Source organism: Lutra lutra, chromosome 11 (genome assembly GCF_902655055.1).
Source record: "Lutra lutra chromosome 11, mLutLut1.2, whole genome shotgun sequence".
NCBI classification, from domain to species: Eukaryota; Metazoa; Chordata; class Mammalia; order Carnivora; family Mustelidae; genus Lutra; species Lutra lutra.
In genome coordinates, this window is record NC_062288.1 from 10,301,638 (window position 1) to 10,319,773 (window position 18,136).

General features: G+C 39.2%; 1 protein-coding gene across 1 annotated transcript in view; it reads right to left on the reverse strand.

Moving 5' to 3' along the window:
* The window catches only part of STK17A (serine/threonine kinase 17a), a 39,800-nt gene that overhangs the window by 7,520 nt on the left and 14,144 nt on the right, over positions 1-18,136 (reverse strand). The window contains exon 3 of the mRNA XM_047694531.1: positions 8,638-8,782. Within this exon, the coding sequence (XP_047550487.1) occupies positions 8,638-8,782 (145 nt within the window). The remainder of the gene's footprint in view (positions 1-8,637; positions 8,783-18,136) is intronic.

An 18,136-nucleotide genomic window follows, 5' to 3' on the forward strand; every position in this document is an offset into this window, starting at 1 on the left:
GCTCCTCCCTGGCTCTCCAGACTCATCAGTAACCTCTTCCCCTTGGGTCGGCGATGGTGGAGACTGTCTCGGCAGACACTGTCCAGTGTCTCCTACTTGCCATGCTTGCGCTCACAACAGTATCTTTGTGTCCTTTTCTCCCCATTCTTGTGTGCATCACGTCAGCTTGCTGAGAAGACCTCTAGGATGGCAGCGAAGAGATTCTAACAATGTTCAACAGGCAAGAACATATGAAACAGGAAGTTGAGGTCTAGGTGGTTCCTCTCTCTTAAAGGGGTTACTGTCTCCCAACCGTCCCTCCTGCCCTCCTCTATTAGGAAAATGCTTGTAGACTGACCCAAGTCTGGATGCAGGGGCAGAGAAGGAAGAATCCCCGGCTCCAGGAGTCACACAGTGGGCCGGCACCCGGGGGGGCACACATTAGCTGCTGCTTGAATGAAAGGAAGAGACAGAACTATACAAAAGAATCTAACAGGTGTCCACTTTGTGTCAGGATTGGAGGCACTGCAAATACGAGTGATCCCAAGTCTCCGGTGACAGTTCCCCATCAGAAGAGAAATCACAGGGAAGCACCCAGCAGGCTTGACTAGCTCTGCTGTGCGTTTCAAGTGTGCTCGTGGACATCCATCAGCGAGAATAATTCAGCCTTGGAGAACTGTACAGGAGAGAAGTGAGCAGACCTTGGAGGAGGAAAAGGATACTGTCACTTATTCAAAAAAAATTTTACTGACTGCCTCCTGGGAAAACAGAAAATAAGACCTAAATCCCACGTTCTTTTGGAGGCTTACATTCCAATGGAGATAAAGAAGCACGAGTAAGTAGTAACACCTCGGGTGGTTTTAAGAACGAAGGAGAACTCAGTAGGGAAATGGATGGGAGTGTCTGCTGGGTGTGTCTGTTGTGCATGAGTGTGCTGGTTCCGGGTAGTCAGGCAAGGTTTCTCTGAGAAGGCAGTATTGAGCTACAGAGGAGCTAGTCACCACACAATACTCAGGGGCCTGGCGTTGGCAGGGGGCATTCGGGGGAGAGGAAAGACCCCGCCAGAAGCAAGGACAAGCTATGAGTAGAGGAACCGCAAACCGGAGAACAGCACAAAGGCGGAAGGGACGAGTGCAGTGGCAGGCAAAGCCTAGCGAGCAGATGGGGGTGGAGGAACAGGAATCAGAGGCTTTGCGAGGCATTCTGCAAGACCTGGTAGCAGACAGACTAGAGGGGAGGTCAAGAGGACATCCCAGGGAAAGAAAAGGCCACACACCGAAGTATATACAGGTGAGCTAATATACAGCGTGATGCGTGCAAGGGATTCTCAAATACGAGAAGGTCTTCGAAGAATGTGCCTCTACCCTGTTTTTGCAGTCCTGAAAGGGAGAGACAGAATGAGGAAGATATGAAGAAGCACGGAATAAAATAAAACAAAACAAAAACAGAAGAAACTTTACACATTCCAGTGACCAAATCCACAGCCCAATGGGACTGACGCTGTGGAGGAACAAGGTGCTTAGATCATTCATTGATTAATAGAGCCAAGGTCAGCAAGAGAGGACAATTGGTTCCATTCTGATTCTCAGACCCAGAAGGAGCGGTGCCTGCAGAACCACCCCAGAAAGCTGGCAGTTCAGTCTGGAGAGAGTCCGGGGCTGAGGATACGACTCCGGAGGACAAGGACACAGAGGCAAGACAAACACCATGGAAGTAAATGAGAGGAAGAGAAAACGGCAAGAAAAAAAGTGGCCAAGATGAGTTTGGGCCAATAACTACATCAAATGGAAAGCAACAAGAGTGACAAGCACGTTCAGAAATAGCAGTCTGAGGGCGCCGGGGGGCGGGGGGGTTTAGTTGGTTGCGCATCTGCTTCGGCTCAGGTCATGATCCCGAGGTCCTGGGATCGAGTCCGACATTGGGCTCCCTGCTCAGCCGGGAGTCTGCTTCTCCCTCTGCCCCCTCCCCTGCGTATGCCCCCCCCCCCCCCGTCAAATAAATAAAATCTTAAAAAAAGAAAAGAAAGAGGAAAAAAAAATAGCAGTCTGAGAAGTGAGGCTAGGAACCCAGGCACCATATTGTAGTAAGAAAGTCAGGAAGGTGAGAGTCAAAGGTCCTCTTTGACATGGGAAAGAGTGAGGACCAAGAAAAGGCCACTGAATATAGCAAACAACCTCTGAAAGACTTTTGAAGAAGTAATTTTTAGTAAAACCCTGGAAGAAAAACCCAGATTATATTAAGTTAAAAAATAAGCCGAAAGGCTAAGTGAGCTTTATATTACAGGTCATTCTGGCTTCATTATCTGTGGCTGTCCTCTAAACCGGTGCTGTCCTAAGGGAAGGTAATGCAAGTCACAGAATGTAACTTAAAATCTTCTATGGACATATTATAAAAGGTAAAATGAAACAGGTGAAAATAATTTTAATACTTCTTTAATATATCTAAAATGTTATCCCTTCAACAGGTAGTAATATAAAATTCTTGAGCTATTTTACTTTTTTTTGCCCCCCATACTAAGTCCTTGAAATCTGGCACAAAGTTCACACTTGGAGCACATCTCTGCTCTCAAGTGCTCGACAGCCACAAATGGCCAGTGTTGCTGGATTGAACAGTGCAGCTATAAACGCCTTTAATTAAAAATAAAAAATCCAAATGATACCCCAATAAATGTTCAGAGAATTCTTAACATCTCTTGCATAATGTCCTAATTTATTACCACTACAGTTACATTATAGCAGTTCATCTTGAAAACTTAATCATAAAAACTAAGACTTTCTGTCTATAGTGAAAACAACTGGCTCAGTGTAATCTGTAATTTTGTACAAAAAATTGTTTTCTGAACAAAGAAAGTTTTGGCTACAGTAAAAACTTAAAACAGAAAGACAAAAACCACGAATTGCTGTCACTACAGAAGTCTGGACTGCAGAAGCGAGCTAACTGTTATAAATTAATCCAAACCAGAGAAAGCATCCCTCCTGTCACATACACAAAAGGACAGAAAATATGCAACTGATCACTGTTAGAATCAGTTTCTCTTTTTTTTTTTTTTTTAAGATTTTATTTATTTATTTGACAGACAGATCACAAGTAGTCAGAGAGGCAGGCAGGGACAGAGGAGGAAGCAGGCTCCCCACTGAGCAGAGAGCCCCGATCCCAGAACCCCGAGACAACGACCCGACCCAAAGGCAGAGGCTTTAACCCACTGAGCCACCCAGGTGCCCCAAGTTTCTCTTTTTAATCATAAAATAACAAGAGGTTTTGGTAATGTGTATAAACAAACTTCATTATAAAGCTATTTTCTCTTTGTTAATTAGCTTCTAGCTATTTCTTAAGGGAAAAAACTAGGATTATGAGTCCCAAGACTTCAAGGCAATTTTTGTATTATTACACTAACTAATGAGATACTCCAGTAAAATGAAATGTCAATATTCAAGCAAATTAGATAAGAGAAGTTGCCTCTGTTACGTATATTCATCATTGAACATGTTTTGCCCTTCCCAGTACATAAAAAATTCCAAGAGAAATATTGCGAAGTGGAAATCTTTACCATATCGTAAGGGCCATCTGTGATTACTAAAACATGCACAGTCTGTAAATGTTCTTAAATACCATTTGTTCCTTTAAAATAGCTTAAATGTTTGTCCCTTATATTTTATTTATACTTTACATTCCCTGGGAAATGCTTTCTTTGGTAATCATGTAAAAATTAGTTGGAGTGGTGGTAATGAACTAAATTCTAAATTAATGTGATCAGATTATTAAAACGTTACTGTATTTGAAATCTAGGCCCAGTCACATGCATCCATCATCTATCAAAGTGAGAGACATTAAACGGTTGACAGAGGGATTGCTAAGAAAAACCATGTTTTTCAATCAGAGCTCTTTCAGGGAATTTCACAGTTAATGCTTACTATGTAATTTCTGCCAACTGCCCTGGTTTGACCACAGATACAGTTTAGAAACCTTACTCTTCTAAATAAAACATAAGTACAGTTACAGGACTATAATCTGCCCATCTGTGATGGCAAAATATACCCACTTCCAGGAAGTGAGACAGCTGTGCTGCAAACAAAGAGAAGGACATTAGCATTTACAGCTGGGCTACACCTGCTTTCTAGAGAATCCAGGTCGCGTTAAGGAGCTGTGGCTCACGGCACCTAACTATTTAAGATGCATGAATCCCAGGTGGTAAAAGAAAACAAGAAGGTCGCTGGAGAAGCAATGACAATGGAAGAAACAGGAAACACACAAACTGTCCTCAAACAGACAAAGGCAGTCAGGAGGTCTTTGGATTACTTTATTTCTCTGCTTCACCGCGGTGGGGGAGGGGCGGCGGGAATAATTTCATTTATCTTGGTATTGTCATCTTCTCATATAGCTCATTTAATAGTTACTGAATCATCACCCCGGAATAAGAGCACTAGAAAGTTGAGGTTGACTTGCTTAATTAGCCTTAAGGTACCATGAACAAAATTTTGAGGAACATTTTTATGAGGCAATGAAAATTCAAGCTTTTTATTTATTAACACCCAGTCATAGTACAGAAAGAGGTTAATACTACTGTCTAAATCAGTTTGGGAGACTGTTTAAAAATGTTACCCCTGGGTGCCCGGGTGGCTAAGTTGGTTAAGCAACTGCCTTCAGCTCAGGTCATGATCCCAGAGTTCCAGGATCGAGTCCCACCTGCATCAGGGTTCCCTGCTCAGCGGGGAGTCTGCTACTCCCTCTGACCCTCTCTCCCTTCTCTCTCAAGTAACTAACTAAATAAATAAATAAAAATTAAAAAAAGAAATGTTACCCCTTTCAAGTAATACACTGATGTTCAAACTGTCAGTGACCAACTTAAATCTCAAAACGGAAAGTTCCAGCTTCTAGTTCCTGGCCGGCTCCTCTGCTTGTCACATACATGTAACAGTGTGGACGAGCTCATGACCGAAGACCGGGTATAGAACTGTTGAGAGATCTAACCAACAAAGACCATTCAAATACAAAGAGCACCAGGTTTTAAGACTGGATTTCTCTGTGTTCTTTCTGGTCAAGTCCATCCTGTGACCGAAGCAGGCCACTATCCCAATGAATAATTCACCAAATCGAGGTCATTTTGAGGCTTTTAGCTTTGTCCTGACTTTGGCAGAGTTGTTGTTTCTCAGAGTTTGTCAATCCTGCCACGATTTACGTGAAATGAGTGGGCTTTCCCTTCATCGCAGTTTAGTGTCTTTTCTATTTTTGCAGTCGTATAAACAGTCCAAGATCTGCATCTGCTACCCCTCAAAGCATTTGCCATGTTCAATTTAAGATATCTGGCTGAGAGTCATCAGTGAATCAGTCTTTTGGCAAACTGCCCATCTGGGATCTGACCTGAAGCCAAATAGCATATTTCCCATTGTGACAATTATCTCTTTTATAGGAGAACTACAATAGTTAGTCTAGTTTCTAACTACTTGTCTCTGGGACAAGAATGTCCCATTTTAACCATAATGGAGAATAAACAGTCTACTAACTCATAGTTGCCCTAGACATGGGGATTGTCAATTTGAACAGAATTAAAAGTTCAGAAAACATATTTAGCTTTGTAGCTTTCCAGCCCTTAGACTCAGAGTCAACATAATCATAAACTGTCATGGCACAGATGGCTCTTAAAAGGTATGGGACAGCAGACTCTCTGTCCAGACTCAGAGAGGTCACAGAAAGTCAACTGGAGAGGACCTTTTGGTAGAAATCATTCCCATCAGCACGGCTGCAGCACCAACTCTGTCTCCGACCCTCCCCCTTCAGCGGTTCACATAGGGACACATCTGACTGCACCTGTGACACTGTGAGACAGAGGGACGGCTGAGAACCCCCCAGGCCACCCAGTCTTCTAGTTCCTCTGGGCCTACGAAACATGAAGAGTCCAGTTCCCAACATCAAAGGCCCATCATCAAAGCCTCTATTAAATCCAGAAAGAATTCTACACCAAGTGTACTGGGAGAAAGGAATAGGATTTATACTGAGTATATTAGGGAGAAAGGGATATAATTTCCTTGAGTAAATACACAGTTAAACCTGGTATTCAAGAACTTAATTTTCACCTTCGGCTGCTTTGCTTTCAAGTAACATCAAAGACCCATGACACACAGTGTTGGCAACCTGTCTGACCTGCTACTTAATTAGTTCCTGAATAATAGTTAAAGGTTGAGCTGTCATAAATCGAAAGCGTATTTCCTATAGGTGCAATGTTATTTAAATTAGGGTCCATTCCTGGAAGTTCTTTTCACATCATAAAACCAGCAAAACATCATAAAAAATAAATATAGGACTTTCCAAAGTTAAGCGTGTAAAACCAAACATGAAAAAAGAAAAAAAAAAAAAGCTTAGTGCAAACATGACATGTGGGAATTCTGCTGCATGGCTGACACTAACTGAGGCTTCCTCAAGTCCGAGTCTACTGAAGTCTGGGCTGCAGAGACCATCTCTTCTGGCTAAGTGTTCCCGAGGGAGGCAGTGTTGTATATTCCTTCCAGAAAATTTCCAAGCATATGACAGACTAAAGGGAAAAAATAAAGCCCTCATTCCCTCAGCCGTGCTAGGAGGGTTTTAAAAAGCCCATTTCAGCTTCACCATCCTGGGACTCCATGTGGGTACACCTGCCTTCCAAAAATGCCACTTTACCTACCATAATCGACAGTGTCATAACCACGCATTTTAGCCACTGGAGTAAAAAAATTAACATCCCTGAGAAAAATAGGTTTACAGAATGAATGTAAATTGGCGTTTTTCAGAAAAGAACAAAAAAGCTTCCAAATGGTTTTCTTTCCCCTGTATTTTCTGTAGGAAACTAGCATTTGAAGGAATATCTATTGCCCTTCCACCTTATTTCAGACAGAGTTTTATCAAGTTTACTTAAGAAGTCAACCTCCAGAGCACACACCGTACACTCTTGTACTCCTCCCTGAGTGTTCCTTCACGCACTGAAGATAAAACACTGCTATTTAAACCGGAGGACATCTACCATGCCCCACAGCAGCAGTTCCCAAAATGGTGCCTGTACTGGTATCAGTACCCCATGGGAACTCTACAACTGGGCCTAGCAATTTGCTTTGACAAGCCTTTCCTGGCAGTCCTGATGCCTGTCGTGGTTGGAGAACCACTGCCATAAGCAGCTCCTTTCTGCTAGAAGGTGAACTACAGCAGAAGTCAAGCAAGATCGGCAGATGAGGAGTAAAACGAGGCTGCAGAAGTCCAGAAGAGGAAAGCCTTTTTTGGGTCCAGGGGTTCCATCTCCTCGGGTTACCTTCCTTCTTAACCCTGTCTCCTCTGGCTGATAAAGAACTGGAGTCACTGGTGTGTTCCTTGAGGAATGTTTCCTTTCCCACAGTCACACCGGGACTGGATATGGAAGCAACCATCAATGGGGATCTTAGACTCTTCTACCCCGGATGCCTGAAGGGATGCACTAAGGATACTTGTAGTGGACACTCACGGTCTCCTGAGCACCCACTCACCCTCTGTTCTTTTAGAAAAAGAACTGATCTGAGAATCCAACTCTTCCCCACTCTTGGTCCAAATAAAACTTTGGATGGGAGGAGGAATTTACCCCTCCAGGGTTGGAGCAAATGACACTGGTAATGCTGGCCTGGCCAGTCAAAACCCTGCACCATACCCCCACTCCCCACCCACACATGCTTATTATTAGTTCCAGACTGATCTAAGTTGGTTTGGTGAGAGTGCATCTCAGGACTTCAGAAAGAACTAATTAGTAGAACCTGGCTCTTTCCTGCTATACCTCTGGACAATTCTAAGGCTTAAATGGCAGCAGCTAACTTACCATCTTTTTGCCATTTTAAGAAGGCAGAGCTGGGGATTGAAGAAAAACCAACTACTCGTAATATTTGAATTAATGAATAGTGTCGTACCTTAAGTTAAAATTATGCCTGGTCTTTCTAGCCAATAAAATTTCCCTTTTTGCGTCCCCTACTTTCAGCTGGAATTCTGATTACTTGATATGCTGCCCTTTGTATATTCTTTCTTCCCTCCTCTTCCTTCTTTGATAATTTTCAATTCTAAATCTAAATTCTAAAATTCTAATTCTAAATTCAAATTCTAAATCTGCCTTGAATCTCTTTAGCTCTCTATTTTATTGACTGCTGCCTGCCTAATTTTCTACAACACGATCTTTCAGATATTCCTGCTAAAAAGTCATCTCCCTCTCCATGATGAAACCCCTGGAATCTGGCCTTTTCTCAATTGTCAATATCTCCTATTTCATCTCTCAATTCCAGTGACGCTATTCCATTTATGTTTGCCCCACAAGTTTTCCTAACTCATGACAGAATTTTATCTTCTATTTTCTGAATTTTCCCATATTTTCTCCTTTTTTTTTTAAGGTCTAGCTCAAACCCTATCTTTTATCAGGAAGAGTTTACCTATCCTACCAATATCCTCTAAAATTGCTCCCTTTTTTGGATCAATTTATTTACCTTTCTATGTACACACCTGTACATTACTTCCTTGATAAAACTGGCTAGAGGATAAGAATAGACTCGACCTTTATTTCCTTATTACCTAATAAAGCATACAAACTTGATAAATGTTTGAATAAATCATGTTAAACACTTTACACCTGGAGTGTCATCATTCTTTAACCATCTCAAACTTGTAAAGTAATTTAGATCTTACCTTCAAATCGAGATGAACTACATCATGAGCGTGTAAAAAGCGGACACCTTCTAATATCTGCCTCATGAGTCTTTGAACATCTTTTTCTTTAAAGGCTTCTTCTCTGTCTGCAACACACTGGTCAAAGATTTCACCCCCTGCAGCACTAGAGACAGAAACATACTTCAGTTATAAAGCAAAGGGGCTCATTAAAAATGAGCCTTTTTTTGTTCTTAACATTTTGCATTAAGTATCTTTATTTAAAAAAGTATAAGCTGAGGGGTGCCTGGGTGGCTCAGTGGGTTAAAGCCTCTGCCTTTGGCTCAGGTCATGATCCCAGGGTCCTGGGATCGAGCCCTGCATCGGGTTCTCTGCTCCACAGGGAACCTGCTTCCCCCTCTCTCTGCCTGTCTCTCTGCCTACTTGTGATCTCTGTCTGTCAAATAAGTAAATAGAATCTTAAAAAAAATTAATTAAAAAAACCAATTAAAGTATAAGTTGAGTGTCTGTGAACTTCTGTCTACTTGCCTAAATCCATTTTTCGTTTTCAAGTAAAAATATGAAGCTTCTAATATGATCTAAGATTAACATTTCCAAAGCTAAAGAAAAACATCAGTTTAAGAACTTCAAGAATTAAATATTAATAGTGAAATATACTAACACCCTTTCAAGTGAAAATTTCTCTCTTTTTAAGATTTTACTTATTTGAGAGAGAGAGCGCATGAGCAAGAAGGAGAGAGAGAAGGAGAATCTCCACTGAGCGGAGAGCCCAATGCGGGGCTCCATCCTAAGACCCTGGGATCATGACCTGAGCTGAAGGCAGACTCTTAACCCACTGAGTCACCCAGGCACCCCTCAAGTGAAAATTTCTCAAAATTTTTGATTACAGAATACATAGAAATATTTTTATAAAAAATACAAATAATGAAAATAAAGCAAACACCCTCCAATTAATTAAAGGTCCCTTCTCCAATCCTAGCTAGGGCCACATCTCCTTTTGGTGTACTATTTCTTTCCAGATTAAAAAAAATTTTTTAATATATATATATTATAATATATATTATATATAATATATTATATATATACACACACATACATGAAAATATATACTTATTAAATGTACACAAAAATATTGTGTGGATTTTTTCAAAAAACATAAATGGTAAATAGGACACATTCTACTGATGCTGTTCTACAATTTTTTCTTACTTAAACATGTCTTAATCTTTCCTTGATGGTTTTATATTTATCTACCTACCTCATAATTTTGAACTCTTATATCCCTGTGAATAAACCATACCCCTTTGAAGGATATTTACTTTCTTCCTAATTATTCACAATTACAAACAATGTTGTGATGAGAAGGCACATTAGAGTTTCTCCCATGTTTCCTCATGTGCCAAGAGCTCTCAAGTGTAGATACCTAGAACAAAACAGCTGGAGTGAAGGGAACGTGCATTTTAAATTTTAATAGGAAGAGCCTCTCTTCACCAGAAGTTTAATACTGATTTAAACTTTCTTCCAACCTCTGGGCAAAGCATCTCAGTTTGTTTTCCTCCAAATAATTTTGCCAATAAGAGGGAAAAAAAAAAATCAACATTTAAAAATTTTATTTCTCTTAGGCTGAAAGTCCATACTTAAACATTTTGTTCATACCAAAAATGGCAGTTCATGTCTTATATCAATGTCCTTTATGTGTGGAAAAAAAAGGACTAGGTTGTTTTCATAAAGTTGCTATAAATTATCATGAAATATAAAACTCCAAACAGCCATGCTGCTGTCAGACCAGAGCTACTTATTAATTGCCTTTCAGTATGATAACTTAGTTCCTTTTTTTCTTTCCTTTTCTGTTACAGCAACCTATTTCCAAATTCTGCCCATATAAGGAAAGACAATTTGTCACCAGAATTAGATAAAAGCATACTTAAGTTTAGCAGAACAGTTGCAGGTGATGAAAGTGAAAGCAAATAATTCATTGGCTGATAAGGTTTTCATTTTGGCTAAACCTATACAACTGATATTTTATTTTATTGTGATTATAGTATTAAAATTATGAAAGCATCAAAATAATTTTTATGTATTTAATTGTAAAATGCCCATATATAGGCATGGTTAAAGTAATATACGAGTCATAAGAAAAGAAATGAACAGTCACAACATCATTACAGAGTACGTTAGCTGCAGCCTTGCTCTACCGTACTCTGTGAAGATGGATTTGATGACCTAAACCAAGAGTCAGTATGAGCTACTCAGTCCCAAACAGCTAGAGATACACCATGATGGAACATATGGCCCTCTGCACACGTACAGCACCATTTGCCAGTTACAACTGAGAACTGTCCATGTTCCTCAACTAAAACAGAGAACTGTATTTTGGTTGAAAAAGTTTCCCAATCACAATGGAGTCTCCCGGAGGCTCTCAGCTCATTAGTACCATTCACAATAAAATTCAATAAAGGTCAATTTACGTAAGTGAAAAGATTTAAGAGCAATTTCTTATTACTTCATTCCACTATAAGGTGTACCCATCCTTGGTTTAACCCAAGGGTTTCCTTTGTTTTCCCAACAATTTAAGTAGTTTACATAAGCAAAGCATATGAAGTACAAAACTATAGTTTTCTGAAAATTTTCAGAGATGTATTTCAAATGCAGACTATCAAAGCTGTAAAGGCTAGCCTTCACTGACAGCAAGACTTGCACACCCTTCTGACACAGTGTGCAGTCATCCCGGTTTACATCTGCTGAAATGTAAGCTCGACCGCATTAGCTGTCATATTAGTGAATGGAACTGAACAAAATTATACTAAAGAACAATCTGCAACACTTAAAAGCATCTTGTTACATAGGGTTACCAGGACACAGAAGACTATTACCAACCACTTCACAGGAAGTATCTGCCTTCACATAGAAGCCAGAGAAACACTACAAGTTTTGTTGTGCCCGATCTTTTAACTGCAGCAACACTTCCACGATTATGTTATGGTATATTTACTTTAGTAGTGCTTATATTCCACTACTTTAAAATTACCCAGAAACTGAGAAATTAACTTTATGATGAATTACATATAATTTATCAAAAAAGTTTTTACAAAAACATTAATTCAGGAACTTTGCCCAAAAAATTTTACACAGAAATTATTTTTATAAAACATATAAAGAACTTTTCATTTCAACGTTCTAGTGGCCCTTAGGAAGTTAATGTTAAGTATCTTTTGATTAACATTTTGCAGATCCATGTATGTACATGATGTTTGCAGGCTAAATGCAACTGTTTGCCTGGCTGCCTGCACCTTGGCTAGACTCTTGACACCAAACATTCCTTTTTCTATCGAAACTAGCATATCCATTTGTACCTGCTTCAAGGCTCAGTTCAGATCTTTCCTCCCTCACTCTTCAAAATTAACAAATACCAATCAAATACATTAGGTCCTGTGCAATGTGTTATGGATAGAAAGATAAATTATAAATAAGTATGGGGATGCCTAGGTGGCTCAGTTGGTTAAGTCTCAGGTCATGATTGCAGGGTCCTGTGATCGAGCCCCACATGGGGCTCCCTGCTGAGCAGGGCGCCTGCTTCTCCCCCTGCTTGTGCATGCTTGCGCTGATACATAAATAAATAAAATCTTTAAAATAAAGAAATAAAATCTTTAAAATAAAGAAATAAGTATGGTTTATAACTTCAGGTACTAGTGGGAGAGAGAAAAATGAACCATTTTAAAGAATACATATGTGAAATAAATGTGCATGTGAAATTATATATCAAGTGATTTGATAATTCAGCAACTGAGCAATTCATTGGAAAGGAGAAAATAAAGCTTAGAAAAAATGACATTTATTCTGAGACTTGTAGAAGGAAGAGGAATCCACTAGCTGAAATGGTTAAGAGCACATCCCAGGTAGAGTGTACAAAGTATAAGGGCATGATGGTGTCAAAAATACAGGACATGACTCACTAAAGGTTAAGTACCTACTTCCCCTTTGAACCAAATGGCAGAGAACTTACCCTTTAGCCATAAAAACTAGAAAATGAGCAAAGTATACGAGCCAACCGTTTTCAGACATGAGAACGCAAGCAGTTCAGACAGACCATGATCCCAAAGAAAAGGGACACCAATAAGTAGCCCTACTGTCTGTCTTCCTATTTGGAAATAATTTATGGACTGTGATACAGGGTGGTAGAGAAGCTTAAGCAGAATATGGCAGCCTTGCTAAAATGAAGACACAGACCAGGAGTTTGACAAAGCTAATGAAGTTGGATTTCAAGAGGAGTGACCTACATCTCCAGACATCTGCTTAGCTGTATCTTGAAGTCTTAGACAAAATACTAATAAGGGCAAGCATAAGGTGAAACTCTATAAGGTCAAGCAAAGAACTGCTGGGAAGTTAGAAGCTGAACAATTCCTAGCATTCACAGAGAACAGAAGAAGATATATGAATCCTGTCCAGTTCAAGTAGACAAATCATGTGAACCACTTGGGCAGTCAGCAGGCCCCCCATCCCAGAAGGGCCATACCTTAGTAGTAAGATTAGTAGCCTCTGAACTGCCCCAACAAAGCTGATTTACAAGTGATTTAACTGCCTGTCAAAACAAACGTCATCATTTTTTTTTTAAAGATTTTATTTATTTATTTGACAGAGAGAGATCACAAGTAGAGAGGCAGGCAGAGAGAGAGGGGGAAGCAGGCTCCCCGCTGAGCAGAGAGAACCCGATGCGGGGCTCGATCCCAGGAACCTGAGACCTCGACCCGAGCTGAAGGCAGAGGCTTTAACCCACTGAGCCAGCCAGGAGCCCCCAAACGTCATCATTTTTAATGAAAGATCATAAAATCCACTCAACACTGTGACAATCTTAATGTATGGCATCATTCCAAAAATTACTAGACATCTGAAAGTGCCACAAATTACAATCCATTAGGGGCACCTGGGTGGCTCTGCCTTTGGTTCAGGTCATGATCCTGGGGTCCTGGGATCAAGCCCTGCATCAGGCTCTCTGCTCAGCAGGGAACCTGCTCCCCTCCACCCTCTCTCTGCCTATCTGCCTACTTGTGATCTCTATCTGTCAAATAAATAAATAAATAAATAAAATCTTAAAAATTACAATCCACAACTTACAGGAAAACAATAAAAACAGACCCAGAAATAACAGAGATGTGGAATTGGCAGATAAGGCATTATAAATATACTCAAGGATTTAGAGTAAAATATGACCATAACGAGAGAGATGATGGGTATGAAAAATGACCAAATGGAACTTCTAGAGATAAAGTATCTAAAATGAAAACTGCTCTGGATGGGCTTTATAGAACTGTAAAGAATCAGTGAATTTTAAGATATAGCAACAGAATTTCAATCTTTAGAGAGGGGAAAAAAAAAATAGGATTCCAGGGACCTGAGTGACAATATCAAGCAGTTTAACAGATGGTAATTGAAGGAACAAGAGAAGAGATTTGGGGGGACACAAATATTTTTTTAAATAATGGCTGAAAAATTCCCAAACTGATAAAAACTATAATCCCAAAGATCCAACCAAGTAGCTCAAAGTAAACCCCAAGCAGAATAAACACAAAGAAAACCAAGGCTCATCATCATTTCTGAATTACTGTCTTTAAAAGACACATTTATAAAGGAACAGAGAATCAATGCAGACTTCTTGTCATAAACAACAAAAGGCAAATGACAACTCAATGATATCTTTAAGTGCTAAGAAAAGACAGTGTGTCTAAAATGCACACTGTGGCTGGAAAAGGCTAGCATGAGAGGAGGTGTAAGTCAGACAGAAAAATAGGAGAGGAGGTCAGAACAATCTGAAACATTCTAGGTAAGGCAATGGGTTAGTATATAACCCTAAATATCTCCCTCCTAGATGTATAAAGCAGTACAACTCATGGCTAAAAGCTCTGGAATTACACACTCCCAGACTGAATCTTGGCTCTGTTATTTAGTGTGACTTTAGGTTGATTAGTCCTCTGAAATTTTTTCTCATATAAAATTTTGTTCTAAAATTTACAAATAAATCCAGTAAAGTTGAAGGATACAAAATCAATATACCAAAATCATTGTGTTTTTATACATTAACAATGAACTTTCAGAAAGAGAAATTAAGAAAACAATCCCATTTTCAATGGCATCAGAAAGAATAAAATACTTAGGAATAAATTTAACCAAGAAAGTGAAAGATCTACACAATGAAAACTATAAAACACTGATGAAAGAAATCAAAGACGACACAAGTAAGTGGAAAGATATACCATGCTCATGGTTTGGAAGAATACTGTTGAATAGTTCATACTATCCAAAGTAATCTACAAATTCAACACAATTCATATCAAAATTCCAATGGCATTTTTCAGAGACACAGAAAAAAAAAATCCTAAAATTTGCATGGAACCACAAAAGGCCCTGAATAACAAAGGCAATCTTGAGAAACAACAAATCTGGATTTCAAAATATATTTCCAATTTCAAAATAAGTTATTACTCAACCATTAAAAAGAATGAAATCTTGCCATTTGTGACAACACAGATAGACCCTGATATGCTAAGTGAAATGATAAACACCATATAATTTCACTCATATGCGGAATCTTAAAAAAATGAACAAAACAAAATTCATAGATATAGAGAACATACTGGTAGTAACCAGAGGGTAAGTGGGGAAAGAGGTAGACAAAAGTGAGTGAAGGGGACCAATTATATGAAGATGGATGGTAACCAGACTTTTAGTATTGATCACTTTGTAGTACACACACGTCAAGTCAAATTTTGTATGCCTGGAGTTTACATAATGTTATATACCAATTTTACCTCAAATACAAAAAATTTCTTGTGAAAAAACTGTGGGTGTGTGTGTGTATGTGTGTATTAAAGCTACAGCAATAAAAACAGTATGGTATTGGCATAAAAAGATAGATCAACGGAACAGAAATAGAAAGCCCAGAAATAAAACTATGCATAGATGGTCAATTAACTAATGAAAAAGGAGCCAAGAATATACAATAGAGAAAGGACAGTCTCTTCAATAAAAGTTTTGTTTTTTTTTTTTTTTTAAACTGGATAGCTACATGTAAAAGAATGAAACAGGATGCTTACCTCACATCATGCACAAAAGTCAACTCAAAATAGATTAAAGATTTGAATATAAGACATGAATATAAAACTCCTATGAAAAAACATAAGCTGTAAGCTCCTTGACATCAGTCTTGGCAATTTTCCTGGTTTGACAACAAAAGCAAAAATAAACATGTGGGACTACATCAAATTAAAAAGCTTCTGCTCAGCAAAGGAAACCATCAACAAAATGGAAAGCAATGTACGGAATGGAAGAAAATATTTGCAAATCATATATCTGATAAGGGCTTAATATCCAAAGTATATAAAGAACTTACAAAACCAATCTGATTTTAAAAATGGGTTGAGAAACTAAACAGACCATTTTTCCAAAGAAGACATATAAATGTTTAACAGGTGCATGAAAATGTTCTCAATATCACTAATCATCCAGGGAAAGGCAAATCAAAACCACAACTGGGTATAATCTCATACCTGTTAGGATGGCTATCATCACAGAGACAAGTGTTGGCAAAGATGCAGAGAAAAGGGAATCCTTGGGCACTGCTAGTGGGAATGTAAATTGGTGCAGCCACTATGAAAACAGCATGGAGGCGCCAGGGTGGCTCAGATGCTTAAGAGCCTGCCTTTGGCTCGGATCATGATCCCAGAGTCCTGGGATCAAGCCCTGCATCTGGCTCCCTGCTCAGCAGGGACCCTGCTTCTTCTCCCTCTCCTGCTATTGCTCCCCCTGCTTGTGCTTTCTCGCTCTGTCAAATAAATAAAATCTTTAAAAAAGAAAAAAGAAAAGGAAAGGAAAGAAAAGACAGTATGGAGTTCATCAACAGAACTTCCATATGACCTAGCAATCCCACTTCTGGGTATATATACAAAGTATATGAAAACAGAATCTCAAAAAGATTAACACTCCCCTGTTCACTGAAGTATCGATGAATGGAAGAATGGACAAAGAAGATGTGTTATACATAAAATGGAATATTATTCAGCCATTTTAATAGATTCCACATATATGTGGAATCTAAAAAAGCAAAGCTCCTAGAAACAGAGACTAGACTGGTGGTTACCAGTGGGTGGGGAGGTGGAAGAAAAGGAGAGATATTGGTCAAAGGGTACAAACTTCCAGTTACAAGACAAGTAAGTTCTGGAAATTTAATGTATAGCACAGTGGTGATAGTTACTAATATTATATACTCGAAGGTTGCTGAGAGAGTAAATCTTAAATGTTCTTACCCATCCTCCCTCCCCCCCCACACACAAAAGGTAATTATATACCTTGATGCAGGTGTTAACCAATGCTATGGTGGTAATTATCACACCATACATAAGGGTATCGAATCAACACATTCTACACCGTAGACTTACAAAATGTTTTATGTAATTATATCTCAATAAACCTGAAAAATTTTTTTAAAAAATAAAACAATGTATATACAGCACGTGAATACTTTCTATAAAGCTGGCTGATTTGACTTAGCATCGTGCCTGGCACACACAGTCACTTCTTACATGACCATGACACTTTGTTTCCACAGCAACTAGCAAGCATTTCTGGTAAAACACCAACATTGCTGTAATCATTTATATTTCCTTCACTAAGCCTGTAGCATGGGGAGGGCAGAGGCTATGCTGTTCTTACTTTCATACTTTTTTACTTTCATACCACTTTTATACTATTAGCACCTAGTGCATATGGCAGGTACTTAAGTGTATGTGAAATGCATTAGTGACGCAGGGATCATAAACCTGCCTGTTTCCCTCACAACAATCTACTGATGTGGCTGAGAATTCTGATACCTCAATATCCAAAAGCGTATTTCTAAGACTTTCCCTTCACACAAAAAGTAGAATACAAATATTTTTAGACAAATCATATTGATGTGTGGTCCTGAAACCATGATCACTAAATCAACAGAAGCCACCGAAGATTTCTAAGCAAGGGAATGATTTTATTACCACATCTATGTCTTAGTAACCTACCAGAAGCCTGTGGAACATCCTAGAATTGAAGCCAGTCAAGAAGCTACTGAGAGTCCATCAGAGACCCAACAGAGAGGAGAAACAGCAGGTACCAAGAAAAAGGAACACAGGGATGAGGTTTAAGTAGAAAACTTGGTAATTTATTACTTGCAAGCTTTTAAAGGAGATAAGGGAAAGGAAGAGAGTCGAGGTTTCAGGCCTGAGCTATGAAATAAATGGGGAATAACAATGGAAATGGGGAACAGAAGAAAAACAGGCATTATCAGGGCAATGCAGGGGAGCCCACATATTCGTATCCTGAATTGATAATGATGTGTGGCTGGATACAAAGAGATGCAGTTGGAACTTAGAAGGTCCAGGGGTGGAGACAAAGATTTGGAAATAATCACTATAAATAATAGCCAAAGCCACAAACACAGGTTGTTATCACTCAGAGTAAATGCACAGATATAAATGCATGACAAGAACGCCACTAA